This window comes from Falco peregrinus, chromosome Z (assembly GCF_023634155.1).
Source record: "Falco peregrinus isolate bFalPer1 chromosome Z, bFalPer1.pri, whole genome shotgun sequence".
Lineage (NCBI taxonomy): Eukaryota > Metazoa > Chordata > Aves > Falconiformes > Falconidae > Falco > Falco peregrinus.
Genome location: NC_073739.1, coordinates 21,434,500 through 21,457,865, shown reverse-complemented (window position 1 = coordinate 21,457,865; position 23,366 = coordinate 21,434,500). Strand labels below are relative to the sequence as shown.

The 23,366-nt window shown below is 39.0% G+C and overlaps 1 protein-coding gene across 6 annotated transcripts in view; it reads left to right on the top strand.

Annotated features, from left to right (window-relative positions):
- ZNF608 (zinc finger protein 608) overlaps window positions 1–23,366 on the top strand; it is an 87,165-nt gene that overhangs the window by 49,093 nt on the left and 14,706 nt on the right. For 4 of the 6 annotated variants that reach the window (XM_055791367.1, XM_027794054.2, XM_055791369.1 and 1 more), the window contains exon 4: window positions 4,899–4,934. The exons of the other annotated variants lie outside the window; for them this stretch is intronic. In XM_055791367.1, the coding sequence (XP_055647342.1) occupies window positions 4,899–4,934 (36 nt within the window). The remainder of the gene's footprint in view (window positions 1–4,898; window positions 4,935–23,366) is intronic. 6 annotated transcript variants of the gene reach the window in all.

Below are 23,366 nucleotides of genomic sequence, written 5' to 3'. Positions count from 1 at the left end.
AGGAGCTGTTTTCCTTAGGGAAAAGATAAGCTGATGTCAACTTTAAGCAGAGTATGACTTCTAACATGTGTTGTGGATTTTTAAAAAAAAGCTTACTTTTTAGTGTTTTTTCTCTACAATTGTATTAAAGTCCCAAAAGTTATGACTGTAGGTTCTGTGGTTTCTGAAAAAGTTTTGCAGTGAATTAGTATTTGCTTCTTGAGCAATTTTGTTCAAACCACTACCTGTGGCAGTGAAGCCAGTACAAGTTTGTCTGCATCCGAGCCAGTTTTAACTGCTGGGTATTGGTAGACTAAATTTAGCTGCAGTGGGAGTATCACTGGTTACAAACCCGAGCAATAATAATAATAAAAAAAAAATCAAAAATTGTTCCTGGATTGCAGCAATTCCCAGCTAGAGACCCATATTTAGAGGTGATACAACCTGAACTAAGGCCAGTGGAAGCTACTAATGTTTGCTACTTAATGCAGATCAGATCAGTTTTGTTGAATTCTGAGAGGACGACATTTCAGCATGGTCTGCACATGCTTGAAAAAGCTTTTAATTTTTCCGTTCTTGTATAAAGGAAAGAAGTTTTCCTTGGTAGTCTTAAAAAACTTAAGAATTCGGTATTTCTGAGCATGTTAGACCTATGTAACTCTTAAGCAGCAATATAGTTTAGTTCCTTGACAAGCAGCCAATTTCTGAGTTTTTTCAACTTCACCAGGTTTTTTTTCAAATCCCAGCTAGGCTCCCTTTCTTCCAGAGTGGATGGCTAGTTGAGATGGGAGTGAGAGATCTTGGTTTTGAAACATAGTGACATAGTAGTTTGTTTCTCATTAAATTAGCTAGTCAGGGTGTGTTAGGAACAGATTTAGCTGGAAAAGCGTTCATAGTTCTCGTGGGGAGAGCAAAGGAGGCGTTGATGTTGTTCTCACAAGCGCAGTAGAAGGCTGAGAGATCTCCAGTCCTTCCAGCTTCCCCTGGCCCAGCCTGGGAGAGCGGAGGCATTCACTGAACCACATGCTTGTTCTTCCAGTCTGGCCTTTTTGGAAACTTCCCACAGCAAACCTTCACATCTTATTTGAGAGTCATCCCTTAGGTTTTTTTTTACCTTGAAATGGATTTTGAATGATTATACCTCCCCTGCAGACAACTTCCTGTTGGCACTGGGAATGAACTTGTGCAGCGTTTCGGTCATTTATTTCATGACACCCAGTCTAGAGGTTTTTCCACAAGAACTGAAAGGCAGTTTCTCCTTCAGATAAAGATTAAAGCTGGTGCAGAGGTTCAGATTTACCAACTGATGGTGCATTTTTACGAAACATGAACCAGAAGGCTAATGCCATTTCTTCCTTGATTCTGGCCACACAAGCGGCACATGAAATTAGTAAAAATAAGGGGGGTGGGGGTGGGGTGGGGTGGGGAGAGTGACTCATAACGGGCAGGAGTAAATCTGTGCTTGGTTTTGCTTCAAGGCAGTGGGTGGTGATTGGGTTACAAATGGTTCTGTTGGTACAGACAAGCAAGTGACAGGAAATAACTTAGAGAAAATGTTTTTGAATCCCCAAAGCATTATCTTCAAGGAGCACAGTTAGTAATGCTGTTCTGAAAAGAAACCTCCATTTGGACAGACAGCTTGATGCAGGCAAAGCTGCTAATTTGTTTTCAGCTTCAAGGAGATTTAGTCTTTGCATCCTTGGCAGTAACACACAATGTAATTGTTTCCCTTCTCCTTAATCTTCAGTCTAGCTTCATTGGCTTAGTGTAGTTGGGGAGGGCTGGAATGCTGACTGAATGAGCTGCACTGGATAGCTTCTCCTAACACGCGGGAAGTTACGTTAGGACTCCTCTGGCTTCCTAGTATGTGAGGAGAACACTCACTGTTCTTGTCATGATTGCTTGTCGCAGAAACCCTTTTGCGCAGAAAGGAAAACAAATTGTTGGGTATGAAAAGGAGGTGACAGAATTAATGTTCTCAGACTGGCAATGTTACTCAGTTATTAGTGGTTCTCCATAAATGCAGCTTTGCTTTCATCTTGTTTTCTCCTCTTTGTTCCACAAAAGTAATTTTGTAACCCTGCGATTTTTAAATACTTTAAAAAACATAACTGTGCAGCAGGACATTCGTTTGCATTCCTGTTACTCGGTTTGGCAATGTTTGTGGTCAGCAGCTGCTTATGCTTTTGGAATATGTGCCATTAACGTACCACTGGAATAAACCTAGCTCAATTCACCAAAAATACAATCTTCAGAGAAGGGATGTAGCATGTCATTGAGCAATTAAATTATTTAGTCAATCCAGTGGTTAAACTTGGGTCAGCTTTGAAGGGTAAATTTCATTGCTGGGATACATTCTTGGCTATGAATGAATGCATGAATAATCTTTCTTTGAACCTTAAGATGCACAATAGACACAATAACTCTTGAGTTGAACTCTTGAGAGTGGGCTGATTTATGGGCAGCTGTTGAAAGTGCTTGTAGTCAAATTATTTTTTCATCTGTGAAGTAGAAACCTGTAATATATTAATTACTGTATACCATTGCAATAGTAGACATACAAAAGCTGTGCCAGTCTTTACTACGGGTTTTTAATCTATAGATTAAAAGGAGAAGTAATGACTTTGACATGCTACACTACCATAAACTGAGAATCACTTGTCAGGGCTGCAGCAGATAAACAGCTGAAGGCGTTACTGACCTCAGCTGTCAGCCGGTTGATCTGTGTAAGTTGCCTCCCATTTAGCAGAGGCAACAACAGGGATTGTGCACGCTTCTCAGTGCCAGCAAGTTCACAAACCTGTGTAAGCCAGTGCTAGTTTCATTTACATTAATGCTATGATGGTGGGTGACTATATCTGCCCCATGTGTTTCTACCCTCCCTGCCTCTAGGGCTGTAGCCTCGAGCAAAGCGCTGGGGCAGATGTACAGGAGGGGGTGGCATCACCCACTCCATCAACATTTGGCCAACTTTATCTGCTGGAGGGCATAGTTGTGAGAAAGATCAAGAGAGGTCTGTTCTGTGACCTCAGCAGTAGTGTCTTGGCACAGTGCCTTTCCAATGCTGGGAAGGAGGGGAGTGGTCTTGTCTCAATACTCATTTCTGAGCTATTGTGTCTACATCGCAGTGCTAGGAAGTTTGCTGATGGTTGTGAGGCATTCTGCACTGTTAAAATTGTGTCATGGAAGTTGTTTTTTAGGGGGTTCTTCTGAGAATTAGTTGCAGAAGGAGCAATTTGATTTTATTTTCTCTCAGTTAACAGGCCAAGCAGATGGGAAAGCAGACCTGGAGTAGTTTGCTGGCTGGCTGCCATGATTCTGTAAATTTTGATTTGTGTGGATATGTAACAGTTTTATTTTTCCCTTTTTGGAAATATATGCTTGTAAGTCTTTGGGAAATTAATCGTTGGTTTCCTGTGAAATGTGCACTTGTAAAACAAATGTTGTAGCAATGTGCCATGCAGACCCTGTTGTGTCAGTTAGGAAGTGTGACATCAGCAAACTCCATAGGCTGTCAAAGGCTAAAGCACTTTTCAAAGCATCATTCCTTCACAGCTCTCCAGAGAAAGGATTAAAGAAATGACAGAAATTTGAACTGCGGTTCAGCACAGTTTTATTGTTTGCCTTTGCCACTCCAAAGGCACAGGGTTTGTAATTCTCTCCAAATGAGATTTTTAATGCCATTTGACCGTACAGTATTTTGTATTTTAAATTAATAAGGCATTCAAATTTGAAAAAAAAACTGTATTAACAACTAAATGTGAGTTGATCAAAACTTGGAAATCTTAATGTTCCACAGGGGGAAAGATGAAAACTGCAACTCATGTTTCACCCTTGGTCTGTGTCCCCTGCACTTCCACACCAGAATGACCTGCAAGAAAAGAGTTACTTAAGCATTTATTAACTGTGGTATTGATGATGACATTGGCAGTAATTACACGCCAAGAGAGCTGGATTTAACAGTAAAAAATGCTAGGGATTTAAGCACATGACTGACAGCCTGGGTCATAGTTCTTTTTTTGTAGCTTTTTCCCTGGAAATTTAAAGAACTGAGATTCGCACTGTTCAGCATTTGAATCTTCAAGATCAAAAGGCCTTTCCTTCAAAGAGTTTCATGTTGTTATTTAAATGGTAATTGGCTCTATCCTCAGTTTGACTGTGAGCATTTTAACTTTAGTAGGTTTGGGATTTTCATTATTTTCAGTTATATGCTTCTAATGGAGGAGGTGATTTGAGGAATGACAAAGATTAATTGCAAATTTGGAAGCTAGTTACTAGTGACAAGAGTTGATAACTTTTGGGAACGCACATATGCTGTTGGAGCAACACGTGTTCCATAATGAATGATTTTGCTGCTGTAATGATCTGCCTCTTCTTTACTGGTGACTTTTACATCTGGAGTAGTTCCTCCCTGACAGGTGAATGTTTCTGTATAGTGTGGAATATGAAGTAGACATAAATTACGGGATTTGTTAAACTATTTGCCTGCAAACTTTTGGTTCGGTACAGCACTCTCTGGAGGGAAGGTCATGACCATGAAACTCTGATCTCCAGGGAGGCAGCGCTCAGAAGAGTGGTAATCGTTGGTGAATACCTTCTATTGTAAACTTCAGTACTTTCTGGTAGTGAAAAAGTTATGGCCCCATGATGTTTTTAGGAGACAGAACTAACATTTTGCTTTAATTCTTATTCACTCCTTGCTGAATTGGACTTCAGTTCGTCTTCTGTAAAGTCCATTACCTCCAGCTGTCACCATGCTGAAGAAACATAAAAACTATACTTGTTACCCAGAAAAGGCTAAAATACTTTTACAGACAAACGTATTGCTATGTGATGTGACTATCGTTGAAGTAAGTAAACTGTTGTTGAAGAGCATGGTTGTATTTCCTGTGCTTAGTGACTTGGTTTTCTTTCTACAGGCGGTGGGGGAGAGACAAAAACCAAGAGACCCTCAGGTATAATTACTGCTAAAGTGCTAAGCTGTATTCAGGATTAAAGCGTCTTCCTGATAAACATTAAACAAGAACCTGCAGGCCTGGGTCAGAGAAACAAACAGATGAATGTGACAGTTTTCAAAATGCAACAATTCAATTTATAAGTGTAAGGGAAAGAGGCATCTGAGGAGTCTACAGAGGGGTCTTTGTATTTGTCATGTACTACAAGGACTGCATTAAGAACCTCTGGTGTTTTCTAATAATGTTAGAGGTATCTTCCCATTCACATGTTCATTTTCTACTGGCTTTAGACCACCCAACATCACATCTAACCTGCAGCCTTTTTTTCTTGCAGCCTCTTTCCTACCCTCCCCCAAACGTATGGTGCATGTGTATTCAGGTTTTTGCTTTCTGTTCACGGAGGTATCCAGCTGGGAAAATATAGTGTGTACAATATTCTCTGCCTTCAGCTGACATTGCTCCTAAATTGCAACAGAAACACTGCTATCAGCAGCTTAATAGCAGGTAGAATACAGCTCTACGTATCAGGTCTCAGCAGGACACAGAAACTATGGTTACCAAATTTCTGAAGAGAAAGGGTTGGGAGGGAAAGTTTTTATGGAAGAATAACTGGGGACGGGAGCACTGAGAAACACTTAAAATGGATTCATTGAAAGCAGACTTTTTTTTGGGGGTGGGGGTGGGGGGGTGGGGGGGTGGGGGAAGGCTTATGAGGCTGACTCCGTGGCTTCAGGATTTGCTTTTTGCTGAATTGTTGTTTCAGAAGACCTCAAGAGAGGTTTCTATTATAAGCAGCGCAAAAAAAGCAGTGCAACAGTCTTTCCTCTCTGGTCCTTAAAAACCCTAGCTTCCACACCCATTCCTTGAAATACTTTTTGAAAAATATGTAATACTTAACTGCTGCTGTAGTATAAGGTGTTTATGGTGGAAAGTCTGGGTCAGCCACAGTGCATTTATGCAGGAAATACAGGTTTGGTGGAAATAGACTAATAAACAGCATTATGTTCCTAGTCACAAGATTTAATAAGTTTCCATTTTGCCTCCGGCTCTATTTAAACCCAAATCTTGACTGAAGAACGTCAGCATAGGTTAGAAGGTAACCTCACAGCATAGGTTAGAAAATGTATCACGACACTGAAATAAAATAATTTATTCAGGATTTTTTTTGTTTGGTTGGGTTTTGTTGTGTTTTTTTTTTTTTTTTTCCTTTGGTTGGTTCAGGGAGGGCATTAAGTCAGATGAGATCTTGTTTATCACAGGTGGTTCTGTTCTTTGTGACTGTGGCAGAAAGGCCAGCAAACAACGATCTTAAGTTGTGCAAGAAGATTCAAATGAGACATGAGAAAAGCATTTCTAACAGCAAGGATAATGAGGCTGTGGAGTATGTTGTCTAGCGGCTTGTGGAGTCATGTGTTAGAGGAAAATCTATGCAAACATTTTTCAGGATAAGTGCTGATACTGTTTCAGAAATAGCAGGGCTGGAGTGGGCAACTTTTTGAGGACCTCCTAGCTCTATAGTTTGGTGTTTCTAAGAGCAGGATAGTCCATAATGGATTTGGTCGGTGTTATACTTCCCACACAGGGAATTTCCTAGGAAATGAGGACACAGGGTGTCACCTTCTTTATTTTTTTCTAGATTTGAAATTAGTTGAGCAGCATTAGTGAAGTATTTTAAAATGGAAGTAAAAAGGAAATTGTGCTGCTTAAACCAGGGCTATATATAAATTATAGCAGACAGCTATTAATCAAGGGCTCATGGGAACCGAATATGGAACAGAGAACAGCTCTTACAGACAGCCTAGTAATGAAGAGACCAACTGTTGAATCTATACATCTGAAGGAAAAAGGAGAGTTTCTTTGCTGGCAGGTTACCTCTGTGCTAGGCTTAAGCTTTAATTTTTAATACCAATACTAGTAAGTAAATATCTCATAATTCTGAAGGATGCTTTTCCAGTAACCTTTGCTTTTCTGTAATGTAATCTTTTAAAGCTGTCTTACGAGGAGTGAGAGAAGGCAGTCTTATGAACATACCAAGGCATACCGAGATGCAAGAATACCGTTGAGTCTGAGTGAGGCACATAAATAACACTAATCTTCCTTCTGTGAAGACAGCTGTTAGTTTCAGTTTGGAGAGTAATAAAGATATACTGCTCTTCTCCCTCAGTTTTTCAAACTATTTTCAATGGAGTATTTTCCCAGCAGTTAATATGTATTAGCATTTTTTGCTTGTTTCTTTATGGGATGTATCAGTTGTATGCTTAGTTTTGCTAGGAGCAAGGGGGAAAACAACACACCTCTTCAAGGTCTCAAAGACACAGCCAGGTGTATTTTATTTATGGCTTCTATTAGACAGTTGGCAGCCAGCCATAAAGAGACAGAATTTCACTCTGAGTCTTTACACTTTTCTCATTCTTTCCTCGTTATTTCCTACCACTTACTGGTAGTAGTAGTTAAGATTTTCCTAGTTCTCTGTTGTTTTCCCTGTAGGTGAGTTTCCTGTGGCAGAGAAAGGCTTATAGTGCGCTTTACCAACAAAGTTCTCTTTGATTCATCATTCACTTGGGTTCTTTCTGCAATCCTCCCTTGCACTCCTGAAGTTTTATGAAGTCTAAAGATGTATGAATTTCTCAGTTGGTCAGCCATATAGTTTTGTAAAAGAAGACTTTACCTGTTCGATTATCTAACTGAATCTTTTCGCCACTGAGCAACTGGCTTGCAAATTACTACATTTCTCTCTGCCTAGAATCTCTAAAAGAGGATGTTTTCCCATAGACAACAAGAGAAAATTCTACACTCCTCTGGAAGTATTTTATGCAGATATTCACTAATCTCCCATTGAGAAGGCCTTGAAGAAAAGACATCTTCAGCCAATAACAACCTAACTCCTGATTGTGCCTGCTACATTCTCCATACATAGACAGGACAGGTGAGATGGTAGAATCAGAGAAATAATTTTAAAGCAGTTTTATCTAGAATTCATCCTTTATGTCTGCAGTGGCTATCACTGTGGATAGCCGATAACCAGAGCAATTTGGAAGTTTCTGTATGCAGCACCTTTGCTTTAAAAAATAAAGACCAAAATTGACTCAAATCTTTTTGGAAGCATTCTGCCTTGATTGCCGAGGGACTGTTAATTATGTAGGTGGGAAATCCTTTGGAGAGAAGAAATTGTCTTTCTATTCTCTGAATGTTTCTGATAGTCTCATAAGGTCGAGCCTCCTATCAGTGGTTGTCTATAGGCTGCTTTTCAGCAATTCTCAAATGTACTAGAAGTGGATATATTTAACCCTTGAAGACAGACACATCAGAGACTACAATAGGATTTAATTTTTCTAAAAATTCTGGTTGTTGATCTGTAAAATTTAAAATTACTTCACATAAACTCAGTGGCTACCATTTTGCATAGAATAATTTCTGAACTACCTTAAAGGCTAGCTACTGAAAGAATCACCTGCAGTCTTTTGGTTTAAGGGTGTTTTACTTCCACATCCCAGTTTTTCAAGTTTACCAGGCTTGCCTTTTGTCATTTGTCATCTGAAATACGGAGTCATGTCTTTGCACTAGTCTGTAGGTGATTAAAGATAATACAAAATTTTCTTTTCAGAAAAACCAGAAACTTCTTGAAAGGAGTGGTTGTTAAAAGCATCACTGTTTTGAAAATACAAATTGCTTCATGAGTGTTCTTATACCTGCAGGATCCTATCAGTGTAAGCAAAAAGTTTGTATGAATAGTCTTTATGAACTCATTGATCAAGTTTGCATTTCTGATGGACCAAATACAGAATTTGTGTTCTCAGAAATAATTCTCATTCACTAAGTGGAAAACTAAAGGAAAGTTAGAATGGGTTTGTTGGGCAACAAGGAGTCTTTGCCCAATAAATATTTCAATAGTGTCCCTTCAGATTCCAAAACCTCCAAAGGAAAGGGTAAAGGTAGCAGCGTTCTACCATTTTACCCATCCTGTCAGCTGGAAAGAGACCACAAAAACCTGATGTGCGTTTCCTCTGGTGTAGCTGTTCTGTATCCTCAAGCCTTCTTCCTTGGAATCTGATTCATTTCACCAAGCAGCCTTTTTATCTGTCTATCCTCAAAAGGTTTCCTACTAAAAAGAGGTTGTTTCTGATTCTGCGTAGTGCATTGGACTCTGCAAAGAGAAGGCTTCTCATAAGTAAGATGCTAGCTGGATCTGGGCTGTCAGTAATGTGGTGAAGGGAAAAAGACATAACCTCTACAAATGTTTTCCATGGACATTCATAAAAAATCTAGTTTACTCTACTCTGGTAGCTAGTAGTTTCAGATCTTTGTTAAGAAGAATCTATCAGTTCCTGTTGTTTAATCTGCAATCTTCAAATCTCCAGTGGTGGTGTTTGTTGCAAAAGGAAGGTGTCCCCCTTCTGTGGAGTTTTCAAAGATAATTTTAACATTTCTTTCTCAAACTGACATTTGTAGAAGCTCTTCAACCACAATAGGAAAGGTCTTCCAAGAGAAACCATCCCCTTACCAATACCAACCTTACCACTCTTCAAAAAAGGCAGAAAACCCACCATGTTCTTGTGCCCCACAACAGCTGAAAAGAAATGTATGGTTTTTAACTTGATCTGTAATACTTTTTCCTGTTTCTGTCACAGAGGAGGGCCCATGAGAGAGAAACCCAGCCTCTGTAAGCTGAGTAACTAGTTGACTAAAATACCCAACAATCATTGGTGGAACCACAGTAAAGCTGTGAGAAAAAGGTGCCACAGCCTTGTCTGCCTTATGGGTGAGGAGAGGGGCTTCTGCCAAAGATTTGAGAAAGGCAGCCAACTGTCATTCCTTTCACACCTTCCTGAAGTGTTACAAACTTCTTGTTGTGGCATCTGTTGTTAACTTCATTTGGTTGTCTACCGCTCAGAGATGTGGTCCATCAACAGGAACCCATCGATGGAGACATATGGAGGTCTGACCACTGCCCCATTGGCACCCTTTCTCTGTCAGTGCTGCCTCATTTTCCTGATGAAATGTCCTGATTCTGTATGACTCTGCTCCATCCTTCCCTCTCAGGAGCCTTAATCTGCGGGTGAATATTGCACAGAAAGTATAAGGGAGTGAAAATCACAGTGTTGTTTTTGCTGATTACTCTTGTGGTTTCAGATGGTCATCTTCAGGTGATTTTATGTCCTGAAACACAAAGACTCCTCTTTATAAAGCAGATAGGTGAGTTAAAAGATGATAACAACTATACAAATAGTGTGGAAGACCAAGAGCACAGGAGCAGTCTTTCCATGCAGTTGTCCCCCAGCCTACAGGAGGGTGAATATCCACCCCAGTGAACCCCCACAGTCTCCAGGGGTGTAACAAAAAATGCATTGGCTACATGGAACTGCATTCACGCATAAGGACTGATGGAGCTAGATTTTATATGGGTTTAATACATCACACTGATATTTCACAAAAGGGGGGGGTCCACATGAGGTATGTAGATTATTCCATGTTGTATGATGGCATCATTTCACTTCCTTCCTTCCTGACAGAAACCATTAGCTGTAGCGGATTAGCTGCTGTCTAAGCGAAAGTTATTCTGACAAAAGATGAGCATGTAAGGACTGAGCTGTAGTTTTATATTAGGAGAGAGGTCAGAAAATTAATGCATCAGAAGATTTGAAGAGAAAGAACCAAACACTCCCAGAAGCCTTGTTGTTGTGGCCTGGCAGAAGCTGCTTTTTTATGTGGTCACAGAGAACATAAATGACAATAAAACATGCAGTGAAGAGTTGTACTTAATCTGACCAAGTGTTACACATAAAGTCTTTACCAGTCTTTTCTGGTCCCGCTGTTGCAGGCATATATTTTCAGATAGTCAGTACATTTCCCACTCCCTCCCTTTCACTCCTATTCAAGGGCTGCAGAAATTTAAATTAGCTGACATTTTCAGTATCATACACAGAGAATGAAGGGTTTAACTGGTATGATACCCTAGTTCAAGCATGCCATTTCTTTCTTGCCGCTGCCTCCCCAACAGTTACGCTGTATTACTAAGCACAGTTCACACTGTAGTGGCGAGTGAGTTCACAAACACTGTCATCACAAAGATGGGAAATTAAAATGTTTCTTGCCAAATTTTATAAAGAAATTGATGGTGTGGAGTAGAAATCAGAATTAGGCTCTTGGGGCTTTTGGTCAGTGTACGGTGCCCTCTCCAGCAAGAGTCTGCATAACAGAATGAAGGAAAGAATTTTCCTCATTAATTCATGTGACAAGGAAGTGAAACAAACCACACAGCTTGTACGACAAAGTTTTTATTGCTTCATAAATTTTATTGAGATAGAGATTAATCGGTTTCCTCTGTTTTTTAAGCAGAGTCAGTTTGTGTTTATTGACATAGGGGAAGCTCATCTGTGTTCAAGAATAGATCTGTTTTCTGTTAGAAAAGGCTGCACTTCAGAGATATTTTTAATACTATCATGTATTAACTTGACACACCATGCTTAAGATCTGTGGTTTGGGATTGCTTAATATAACAACAGTTTTTCTACCTGATTGGTTTTGTGATAAGAAGTATCAAGAAAGAGGTACCAAATTATAAGAAAACCACTGTGAGATGCAGCCACAGTTAAAAAATCTTTTTATGCATTTCCAAAAACTTTTCAGTGCTGTATCCACATTAGGACTGCTGCCATATTTACCGAAGCATTTGAAGGATGTTTTCCTCCTCCTTTAGGGAGGAACATAAGCATGGGTGTGTTACATTGTGGCAAACATATTCAAGAACGTCTTTCATTTAAGCTGTAGTATTCATTAGGAGTTTTAAGCTGCCCTAAAACATACAGGAGCATACATAGCCAGCTTTATTTGGGTGCTTCAATAAAGAGAGGTCCGTGGTTGAAATGGAAGCTTAATGAGCTGTGACTATCTGAAAAATGAGACTGTATAGGCTGAGCCCTTGAAACGTCACCCATTTTTTTCCTCTGTTTTACAATAATGATTGTACAAGATGGGATTTGCAGCTCTGAGCAATGAGTTAAATACTTCCAAATCTCCTTGAAATCAATTTCGTGTGATCATGCATGCAGATTGAAAACCATGACTTTGAGATTTACGTTCTGTGAATAAAATTTACGTTCCCTGAAAAGCAAAGGCGGCTGTCATTTCATGCTTCCTAACCTTCATTGTCTATTTCCCTTCGGTACACACAAGCCCAGTGCGCCTGCGCACAGTCTAGAACAGCTTTCTGCTCTGTTGATTTTGTTTTATAAAAGTCCTGTTTTCGTCATTGCCTTTATCTATTACATCTGTAAAATTTATTTAAGCAATGACAAATTTCTCTTTGGGGCCTGGAGTCTAAAAGAATAACTACTGTCAGGCTATTTGTAAAAGATTTGTTGAATATGACTCTTCATTAAATTGCAAGGATCTGTGGGTGAGGCTAGCTGTCTGAAGCTGCTGTGAGTAGGTGGGTTATGGGCTGTACTTAGTGAATATACATCATCAGAGAGACAAATGTGCTTCAGCAGCCTCTTGTTTTGTTCAACTAAAATGGGTGTTGATTTTGAAAAGCTCAGCAAAATCACTTGTCGTTTTTCTAAATCGGGTATCATTCATCCTATGGAGCACCCATGAAAAACAGCATTTAGGTTAAATATAGCAGCATTACTTCTCAGCTTTGTAAGCTGACAAGGATAGCATTACATTTATTTCCCTTCAAAAAAAATGCTCAAGCTGAATGCCGTGCCTGTGAGTGAGAGCTAAATGACAGCACTGCAAATAGGAATCCTAGTGCACTGCGAGTGTGCAGCCCAGGATGCTGCAGCGCCTACCTTTTTACACTGCTGTGCCAGTTTTTCTCAGCCATGTTTTATGTCCCTGTAGGGACAAGAAATTTAATGCTGCATGTATTGTTACCATTTTAAAGAAAGGAAATAAGAGAATATTCTTAAGATAAAAACTTGGGTTGCTAATAGTGACCAATACACCGTAGCTACACAAATAAATGGAAAGGCCTGCTGTATTATTTAATTTTTATAATGCTACTCCGGCACTACCAGTGCTTAGTGCTGTTTATTCAGGTGTCCACCTAAATAACTGTGAAACTTCCATCTTTAGCAGAATCTGAAAAGAAACTATTTGATGGACTACAAGTTATGAGTACTTCTCATTCTTCACGGTGTAAATATGCTTTTAGCTGAAAGCCAGGGAGGGAGGGGAGTCGTTCATTTGAAGCAAGCTTTTAGTCTGTGCTTGATCTCCTCTGGTTTTGTATGAAAAGCCACATTGGACTGAATGACAGCTGAAAAGGCAAGCTACTGTATCAAGGGATTTAGCAGAAGGAAACTGCTGTTCTTTCAAGCAGCACCTTCCCAGAAAGCTCTCTGAATCTCTTACCAGTTCAGTCCAATTGTGAAGTTAGTGCACTGAAATCATGCAGATGAAACACTTTAATTGAAAGCACCTCTCCCTGTCTTAGTACTGATATTCAGGTTTAGGAAAGTAAGTAAATACTCAGTTCTGACTGTCACTTTCTATTCTGTAATTTAAAATGAGGTTGTCCTTTCCTAAAAGCTGAAGTTATAATGGCAGAATCATCTAAAACTACAGCTAATTAAAAAAAAAAAAAAAAAAAAGCAGCCACTCTTCCTTTCTTCCTTCTGTTTCTTCAGTATCCAGGGAAACTGATCTCTGGAGTTATGGCAGTTTATTTCTGTTAGTTGATCACAAGTTCCATTCCTGTCAAATGGAGTCCTTAAAATACTTGTTTGGTTTTTTTGGTTTTATTTTTTTGTTTGTTTTGTTCCACTTTTAACTTTGATAAGTAGGAAAAAAGACACAGAAGACTGCCAACTGTAAAATCTCATCATGTTACACAATGTTGAAATTCTTAGACAAAAGAAGTGTTTCTGTGCATTTGGTGACAGAACATTATGACTCTGTAAAAGACCTGTTGGCGGTAGTTAGATATATGCATGTAACTGAATTGATACAGGGTTGGTTGGTTGGTTGTTTTTTTAAAAAAGTAATAATTAAGGGTGAATGTTTTCAGAGACAAGCCAGTATTCTTCTATGCCAGACATGTAGGAGTCCCACTTAAATGCTCTTTAAACCGCAGGAGAAGGCTAGGGAAAAATAATAACATCATGATTAATTCTGAAAGCATTTTTCCATTTTGAGCACAATGTGATACTCATCTTGAAATGTATAGAGTGACTAAAGAAGAAGATATCTTTTTGTCGACAGTTAGCATAGCATGAGTCCAACAAGGGATATTTTTAATCAAATCTGGTTTGGTCACAGTGTTTATAATACACAAGTTACGTTACAGAACATACCAACATTTGTATGAAGGTTCTGTGTGACTGAAAGGTTATCGTTCTTGCTGTGCACAAAATTATCTTAAGAAACCTTTGTTGATATGTACAGATGAGTCTAGCTGTTCGAATGTTACACCTTTTTTTCATACAAGTATGTGTCTAAGAGCTGATCTTTGTTACTGATGATTATTAGCAATTAGGAATGTGTTACTTTCAGGGAAAAGGCTTTTGAGCCATTGTTGTGCAGCTCAGAGTCAATAAACTGAGCTGCTCATAATAGCCTTTCTTTCTCATTGGAGCTTTGGACTTGCTCTAACTTCATCAGAGCAGAGGAAGAAAGAATAATGTGAACAATAGGAGCCATGGAGTTTGACTTAGGCGTAATGTGAGGAGGCTGTAAAAGCTGTCAGGGAGCTTGATTGATTGGCTCTCGGCAGCGGTCCTCAGTGCAAAGCAATAATGTTCCTGCCTCTTGTGAGAGGGCTGGATGTGCCACCTGGGGTCAGAGCTTATCAGCCTCAGGGGGCAACGCTTCAGATGAGGCCAAAGCGCAGTCAATACTTTACACAGAAATTTGTGTGTAGATTCTGGAGTAAAGCAAGTATTACCTTGATGATTTTTGTCTGACCAAGGAAAGAATTAAGTCATGTCTGGAAGTCCAGCCTCTTCTTTTCTTTTAATGACATGGGTAAATAGTCTCTTAATATCGAAGTACATGTCTCTCTCATCATGCTGGTTGTACTGTAAAACAGGGGAGGGCATGCCTATGGCATGATGATCCTTCGAGGGATGTTTCACTGCCAAAAGAAATGTAGAGGTTTTTAACTGATTATATCAGGATTCCTAGAACCCTAAGATTTTACTTAAATTTTACGCAACAATGATCTGTCTTCAGTGTCTCAATAGTTTTGTTTCTAAACCTGTGAGGGTCAAAGGCTGATCAGCTCTAGTGCATGGAAAAGCCAAGAGAAGCTGTAGTACCGGCATAGATCACAGCAGGTCAGGGAAAACTAGCCAGGCTCTTACAATAGGTGGAGAAACTGGGACAGCTTGCACAAAGGACACTTACAGGAGGATCGTCCAGCCGGTTCCTGGCAAGAGAAGAAGAGCCTAGCAGAAAGTGTAGTGGTTGCTGCTTAACTAGATGTTTTACTAGTTTACCCACTTGGGAGATAATTTAAAACAGAGGAAAGAAAATAATGGTGAACTGCTCTGCAAAACTCGCTTAGTTGATCAGTAGCTCACTTTTGTTCTGTCCCAGCAAAATAACTACTTTGCTTCAGTTGATGCTAACAAAAGCCCTTTTACCTTTCTTCTGCTCAAGGAGAACACTATTAGTCACAGTTCATTAGGCTTGTTTACAAAACAGAACTGGTATCTTAAGTGTGCTACTGAAATGCTTGTAACTGTTCTGGCATCTTGTTCCCTACTTTTATAATAGGAAGGACAGCACTGCCTACTATTTATTAAAGAAAATAACTAGTTTGTGGAATAAGAGCTGTAAAAATTATGTGGTATTTAGCTGTGGCAATGCATAGTGTTTGTTCTGTGATTTACAAATCTAGAAGGTGGAGTTTCAAGCAGAGTTTAGTTTTTAATCTGTTAACTATAGCACCAAAAGACCTTACAATAAGGTTACTCCAAATCCTAAACTGAAGCAATTGTATAGGAGGAAAAGCCTCAGATGAGTAAAGTTCTTGATTAGCTTTTCCTGGACTGAGAGCCTCACCATGCTATACTTAATTGATTCCTTTTTACTGCATGGGTGGGAAAGAGGTAGAGGAGACAGAACTCCTCATTTACAGTTGCAGTATTCATAGGACTCAGATGTGCATCCCATGCTTGACTATTCACCACTTCTAGCTTTGTGTATTTTACTGTGAAGTTTCATGGTAGGGGATTACTGTATTAAGATCTTCTTAGAGAGTTTACCTCCACAAACATAAAAGATACATCACTGCAAGTCCCACAGACTGAATAAAAGAAGAGGTACTTGTCTCTTATTAGCTGCAGTAAGAAATCCTGAGGGAGTTGTGCAAAAGAAATCCCAGATCTGGTCTTTTTCTCCCCTCCCCTTTGTCTTGGATGTGCCTGTCTCAGGTGTTTACTTACTCTTTTCCCAGGCTGAGGACAATGAAGTCTTCTTGAAATAAGTGAAGCTTAATGGAGACAGAGAGAGAGATATGTAAAATGTAGTTCAGTATATTTCAGTGTTTTCAACCACTGCTTTAAATTGCTGTTTTTAATTCCAGTGAGTGAAATAATAGAGAAGTTATCATGTCTAGTAACTGCAGTTGGCCTTTGTAAAGAATGGCTTGTTAGGAGGCTTTGTGATTTACTCAGGCCACAGCTGGCTGCCAGCAGAGCTATAGGAATGTATTCTCTCTTGGGCCTGGTAGCTAGAGATGAAAAGGATCCAAAGCTGGCACAAAAGCAAATAAATGCTTTGACTTTAAATAAAGCATCATAATTTATAAGAGGCTCTGCTTCTCAGTCCCAATGAGGTACATGGATCAGCAGCTCTTTGAGGTTGAACAGAATTGTCTGCCTGGCTTGACTGCAATTCTGGTATCTGCAGTCTACAGATTTGGAAGCATTTTCATAGTTAGGGCTTGGAATTGTTTCTTCATCCATGCTGTTTCTTTTCCACAAATTCTCTCTCTTCTGTCTTCCCTTCCTTTATGTTTCATTAGCTGCTTTACTGTTTGATAAATAATTGTACCACTGTGTCCACCTGGCAGCTCTTTATCATGATGTAGAGCACTGGGGAACTAATCACCAAAGACACCTGAAGGTTTATAGGTGCATTTTGTCATCTGTTATTTGCTTGGGTTTTACTCTCCAAGTGAATTGTTCCTACATAAGCAGAGTTCTGAGCTAGGACACAAACTTCTGTTGCAATGTCCAAATACTCACCTTAGAAAGAAAACAAAAAATGTATGAGCTCCTTAAAGAGTCTTTTTTATAGGCACACACACACATGCATACACACATAAATTTATACCAGCTTCCCTATTTCTGCAGCTGTTTCTCAACAGTCTGCTGATGAAAACAGTATTTCTGTGGTCTAGTGTCTGAGATGAAGAATAGAAATGAGGCAGGTAACTATTAAAGGAACTCCCGCATGCTTGTCAGGGTGAGAAAAAATGGTTTTGGTTTTCCCTTTCTGGCCTTGCTTCTTGTATTTAAATGATGGTACTTTTCACTACACTCCAGTCTTGTTTTGCTTTGCTATTTACTTGCTTTTAAGGGAGAAAGAGTTTAGGAGGGAAATAACTAGCTGAAGAGATCCTGTAATTAATATAAACTGCAGGAAGTGAGTGTGACAGATGAGCTGAAAAGCCCTGTGTTCTGTTGCTTATCTCAAGTGACATATGGTCCTAGAGTACAAGCAAACGCAGTAGATTGTGGGGCTTCTTTTTCTTTCAGTCTAGTATAAGGTATAGGAGTGCCCATGTGTTCCACAAAGCAGCAATATAGGGGCTAAAAAGAAGTGAGTGGGAAATTAAGGGAATTACAGAACAGCATTTCCTTCTTCTAAAATTGAGACTATGTGACATTTTTCAGTGTCGGGCTATGTGAATCACAGTTATGATTACTGAAGTAAAAGAGAAAAAAAATCTGTGAGAAACAAAATACTTTATTTCTGAACAGATTTGGTTTTCTTTAGAACACACAGATGTTAAATGATTTTCAACTTGCATTTTTAGTGTCAGCTGAAATAAAGTATGACTGCAGTTTTATTCTCCAGCTTCAGTAGAACAGTGAAGGGGTTCTGTTACTCTGGCCAGAGGAAGGTAAGGTTTGTACAAAACCAAATCTTTAGTTGTACTGTGGAGGTCAGAAACCTATGGTTATTTTATAATAACATTAATTGCACATTTTCCTGTAAACGGTGCAAACATGGTCAGACATTCAAGAGGTGTAACAGCAATTTATCCAAAAATTGTCCTAGTCCTGCCAAAATCTAATCACTTTGATATAAATCTGACAAGAGAAAATGATATTTGTTCACTGTGGCTTCATAGTTTTCAAAATTACTGTTCTAAGTAGTTCATATTTTTGCAGAACTATTGAGTTGTAGATAAACTTGCAAGCCATTTGAGACTCAATCTGATGTACTTTCTGGGGTACTACCCAGTTTTCATTGAGTCTTTTATTACTTTTTTAACGAGTGCAAAATTTAACCTTCTGTTTGATTAGGACCATTTATTTTTCTTTCAGCTTTCCATTTGCATCCAGATCTTGCTTATTGGTTATTTGTTAGGCAGACTGTCTTTAGAATAAACATACACTGAAAAAACTATAGTGGTATTGTTATTATAAATGATAAGGGACATAAGCTCTATGATTAGATGCTGCACTGTTTTCCAGAGCCAACCTGCCTTTAGCATTTCAAAGTCATATTTTTGTCCAGAGGCACTACCATTTCAGGTCACCCTCAGCAACAAGTCTTCTGCTGTTTTGTTTTATACTAAAGCTACAAAAGGATGTTACTAGGGAGGCAAGGAAAAGAAAAGAAACCAGTGCTCCTTTTAGCTGACCATTCAACTGAATATTGACCAACTGTCTTCATGAGAAAGAAATAGATGGTGGTGAATAAGCTAGAGTCTAGTTTTCCAAGAAGCTCAATGATTTTCCCAAATCAATACTGCTCATCAGGCTTCAGAACAAAGGCTGTGGGAACTGTGACAGTGATGGAAGTGGCTGTGTGTTCTTTTCTGTATTAAGCACATGGGCTCATGGGGAAACAGGCCTTCTTCAGTTATTTCAGTGTTTATTCTTCTATATGCTCTGGGATAAACCTCTAGATTAAGACAATATATTACAGTTACTGTTAGGTGGGATGAAAAAGTTGTCTCCTTGACGGCCCAGTTCCATGGCTTCTGGAGGTGCTTCACACCGTGCAACTGCTGCTTCTTTTCGGAATGCAAATGGGAGTATATAATGCAAATCCAGGGAATAAGAGGTTTTGTTCATATATTACTAAAGGTATAACAGAGCTTTTTCAAGCTAGGATGGTGGTTGCTAGTCTAGCTATATTGTACTGGTGACTTCATAATGAAGGGGGAAAGAAAGGACATGCCATTTCAATAAAGTATCCATTTAGGTTGACATTACTCAGAACTTACTGGAAATCACATGGATATGAATTTGGTTTGTTACGCTGTTGAACAAGCTGCTGTAGTTTATGTGGCTAGAGTAATGCCAACCTGCTTTAGCCACCAGCAGAGCAACATTGACTAAAATAGCAGGCTTTAGCCTCTCAGTCCTTTAACCTTTAAACTTACTATGCTTTCATAAAGTATTAACACCACAGCTCAGTGTCTGGGAGGTTTATGACTGTACCAGCTGTGTTTCATTGTGCTTCTTTTCCTCAATCCTATCCGATCTTCTCAGCTTCATTACTCTACAGTACTTGTTTAGGTAAAGGCCAGCTCCCAAAATGACTAATTGCAGATCTGTGCTCTAGATGATTTAGTTACAGGATGTGGTTTAAGTGACTTTTCAAACATTCAGTGCAGCAGTAGAGCTCTTTAAAAACACAAACAAACAGACAAACAAAAAAACCCTAAACCACCAAAAAAAGAAATAAAAAACCAAGCCACCAGTCTTGCATTTCCAGGCCACCTGACAGTCATTACTTTGTCAGGCTTTCTGGTGTTGATGTCTGTTACATGTGCACCTGCTGTAGATGTAGTTAAGTTCTTGTGCCATGCTAGACAGAGTGTGATTAAAGTAGTAAATAAATTGCATGTCTACCAGATCAGCATTCGGTGTGGAAGACTTGACTTTATACGTATAGTGTTTACTGTTAATTTTTGATTACTTTCTTGATGGAAGCAATCAGAGAGAAATAATCCATTTGCATTAAAAGTCTAATATAAACATTGTTCTGTGTTTTTTATGCCTGGATGAACTGCAGGTGTATATGTAGATCTGGGATTGATGATGGTGTGGTGAATGAGTTATACTGCTCTTACTACACCAATTGCAATGAAAAAGCCTGAGATAACCCTAAGGTTATAGATTTTCGTCTCGCAGCTTTTTGCACTTCATATACTTTAGTTACTGTTAGAACAGTGATGCCAAATAGATATATGTGGGATTAAAAAATTTGCAGTGCCAGATGCAGAATAAAATGTGCTTAATCCATGGTGGCAGTGTACTCACTGGTGACAGTTGTGCCATGGTTTGGGTATCCCAGGCATGCCTGTATTATTTGTACTTGGCAAGGCTCGGACAAAAGGCGAATGGAATTTGGTTTGCAAAAACATTTCTGGTTTCACTGATCATAAAGATATGGGGAATTGATTTTCCTGTAATGTTACATCAAGTGATGATATGATGCCTTCTCAAATACCGAGAATTGCATCTCAACCTTGCAGAGCTGCTATGCCACAGGAATACTGCTACAAGACTTTGTCATATTAAACTTTTAAGAAGTAATCTTATAAAAATTTCTACAAAGCATAGTATACTTTAGTAGATCTTCCTCTGGCATCAGCAAAAGTTGCCTTAAAATTTATTCAGAACAGTAAAGACAGTAGGCAGAACTGTTAACTGAATGGGAATTTTGAGCAAGTAGGACTCTGCTTAACTTTAAGCATAACTTAGTGAGTTTTTAAATGTAAGTGACTTGGTGCCTGAAAGGCAGTCAAATTATTCCTAGTTTTAAAGATCATTTAAATATTCTTCAACACATCAGTTAGACAAATGATCAGAAGGACTTCGTGCAGATGCACTTTTCTCCAGAATTTTGCAGATACTTTTGGCCAGATTCTCTGCTAAGAACAGAGAGAACAGCTCTTTTTACAAAAATGAAGGTGTACCCATTCACCCATTCAGATAACTGGTCTTTTGAGTTTTCTGGGAAAATAATCAACTTGAACTAAAACAGAATTTTGCAGCAAATGCTTTAATTTGAACGCAATAGCAGCCTATGCTGTAAACATTGAGTCAGGCTGTCCAGTCAGATTGATTGAGTAATGTCTACTTATGTTGGAATTTGAATGTGTTTGTTTTCTAAAGCCAGTATTTTCAAAAACTAGGGCCTGCATTTAAGATACGAATGTGATAATTTGATTCCTAACCACATGATCTCATTTTAGGAGTTTTGAATACAAAGCATAAAAATTATTGGCTTGTGTTCATTGCTGAAAACCAAGTCAGGAACGCAAAAGGATTAATATCTGGTTTAGACTAGATCCTTCAGTCTTTTGGTTTTTAGATGAAGGAACATCTGCAGGAGTGTATCCTGTTAGGTTTGACTAGGCCCTTACAAGCTTGATGTGGCTGCTAGAAGTGCAGTGTTAACGGGAGCTGACATGAATAGTAGCCTGGCTTGGTACTGAGGATGCCTTGTGATTTTGATGTTTTTGTGTCAAAACAGCACATCTGCAATTTTTAGGCTGACTTTGAAAGAGCATGGTTCTTTTTTTCAAATAGTGAACAACAAATCTAGGTAGTTCATTTCCAATTTGTGATGAGATATTTCATCTGGTAAATTTAGTTAAGAGTAAATAGCCAATTTTAGTTCTGCTCTTCATTATGCAGTCACTGAAATGAAGGAAGGGAGGGGAAAGGAAAGAGGACAGACGCATCGTATCCATAGAAGTCATAAAAACTGCTTCTTTTTGTAGATTTCTAAAAATGATTTTATTACAAATTATTTTTGTGACATGTGATCTTTCATTCCATAATAAAATCCAAGTAAAATTGTCACCGTTATTTTGTGCAGATTATTCCATTATATCTATCTGAACTGCTTATGTAAAATGGTTTTGTGCTCCTCTAGGCATGTTTTCCCTATCTTTTGGATAATTTTTTGCCATAAACATTGTGGTTGTGAATGTGACGAGTAAAGAAAAAAGCTTATAACGGTACATGCAGCGTGAAGGAAAGCACCAAAATACAGAATATTTTCTTGCTGCTCCTAACAGGCTAATGAAATTCCCCTTGATGTTAAAGGAGGGACTTGTATTAACAGTGGTGTGCACTAGGTAACATCCTATGTGTACCTTTGCCATGCATTAAAGGTTTTGTGTATGATCCTGCCTTGACTAATAATGGATTTCTGCAGAAAAGGTACCGACTAGTGTAGATGAACTGTAAAACTCTGAGGTAACATGACCCCTTTTCTTGTGTTAGACACCATTTTGTAATTTGTACACACAGGTTCACTAGAGTTGCATGGGTAGCAACTTTTGAATTTTTTTTTTTCTTATTCTTGGCTGCTTTGATTTGTGATATTTGACACTGAGGACTGTGGAGGATACTGTTAATTTCAGATATACTGTAACTGTGAATAGTTATGTAATTTGCAAATGGAATGATAAACCAAATTACATTTACACCCTCACTTTGTGATAAGTTTTTTCTCAGTTGCACCCAACACTTGTGACCTGTGCTCTGGTAATTGGTGAAACTCTTTGAGTTGACACCCTTTCATGATGAAAGAAACATTTGCATGTAATCTAAATGTATTCACTGTTGTTTGAGCCAACCTCCCATGAACAGGATTATATTTTTGGCCAGGTTTCCTGAATTGGAGTCTTAAGAGTTGTGATACTCTCAGGTACACTGCATTACGAGCATCTGAATTTTTCTCCCATTCTCCAGTAAGTTATTTTAAATAGTTTAGCCTCTTGGGATTTTTTTAAGGTGAAAATACATCTCTTTATTCAGAAAGTATGAAACCTGTGGAGTTCCTCAGACCTCTGACAGTGTCTGGATTTTCACTCTTGTTCAGGCAATGCTAAAATGATTGTTACATGATGTATAGTCCAGTGTAAGGGGAAGTATCGTTACAGGATCTTCTTATGGCTTGACACAGCCCCAGTGAGGTTTGATCCTGTGTGTGCTATGTTACTTACTTCTTAAGATGGAGTGGGTATGTGGGCAGGTATGTCCCAGCACACACATGCTTAAAAGAGGAGATGAGTTGGAACAACTTAGAGAAGGGTTAGTGTATCTATGACTGGTTGCCCAGTGTACTTGGATGCAGTACTTGGAGGTGAGCTGAACACTGCTGTAGTACTGTTGGTGTGCTGCCTCTGTGGCAGCGCAGACGAGTCCCAGCAGAGGTTCTTGTTTTGAGCTTGAGCTCTGTGCCAGGACAATATTTTGGATCAGAGACCTGTAATAATAT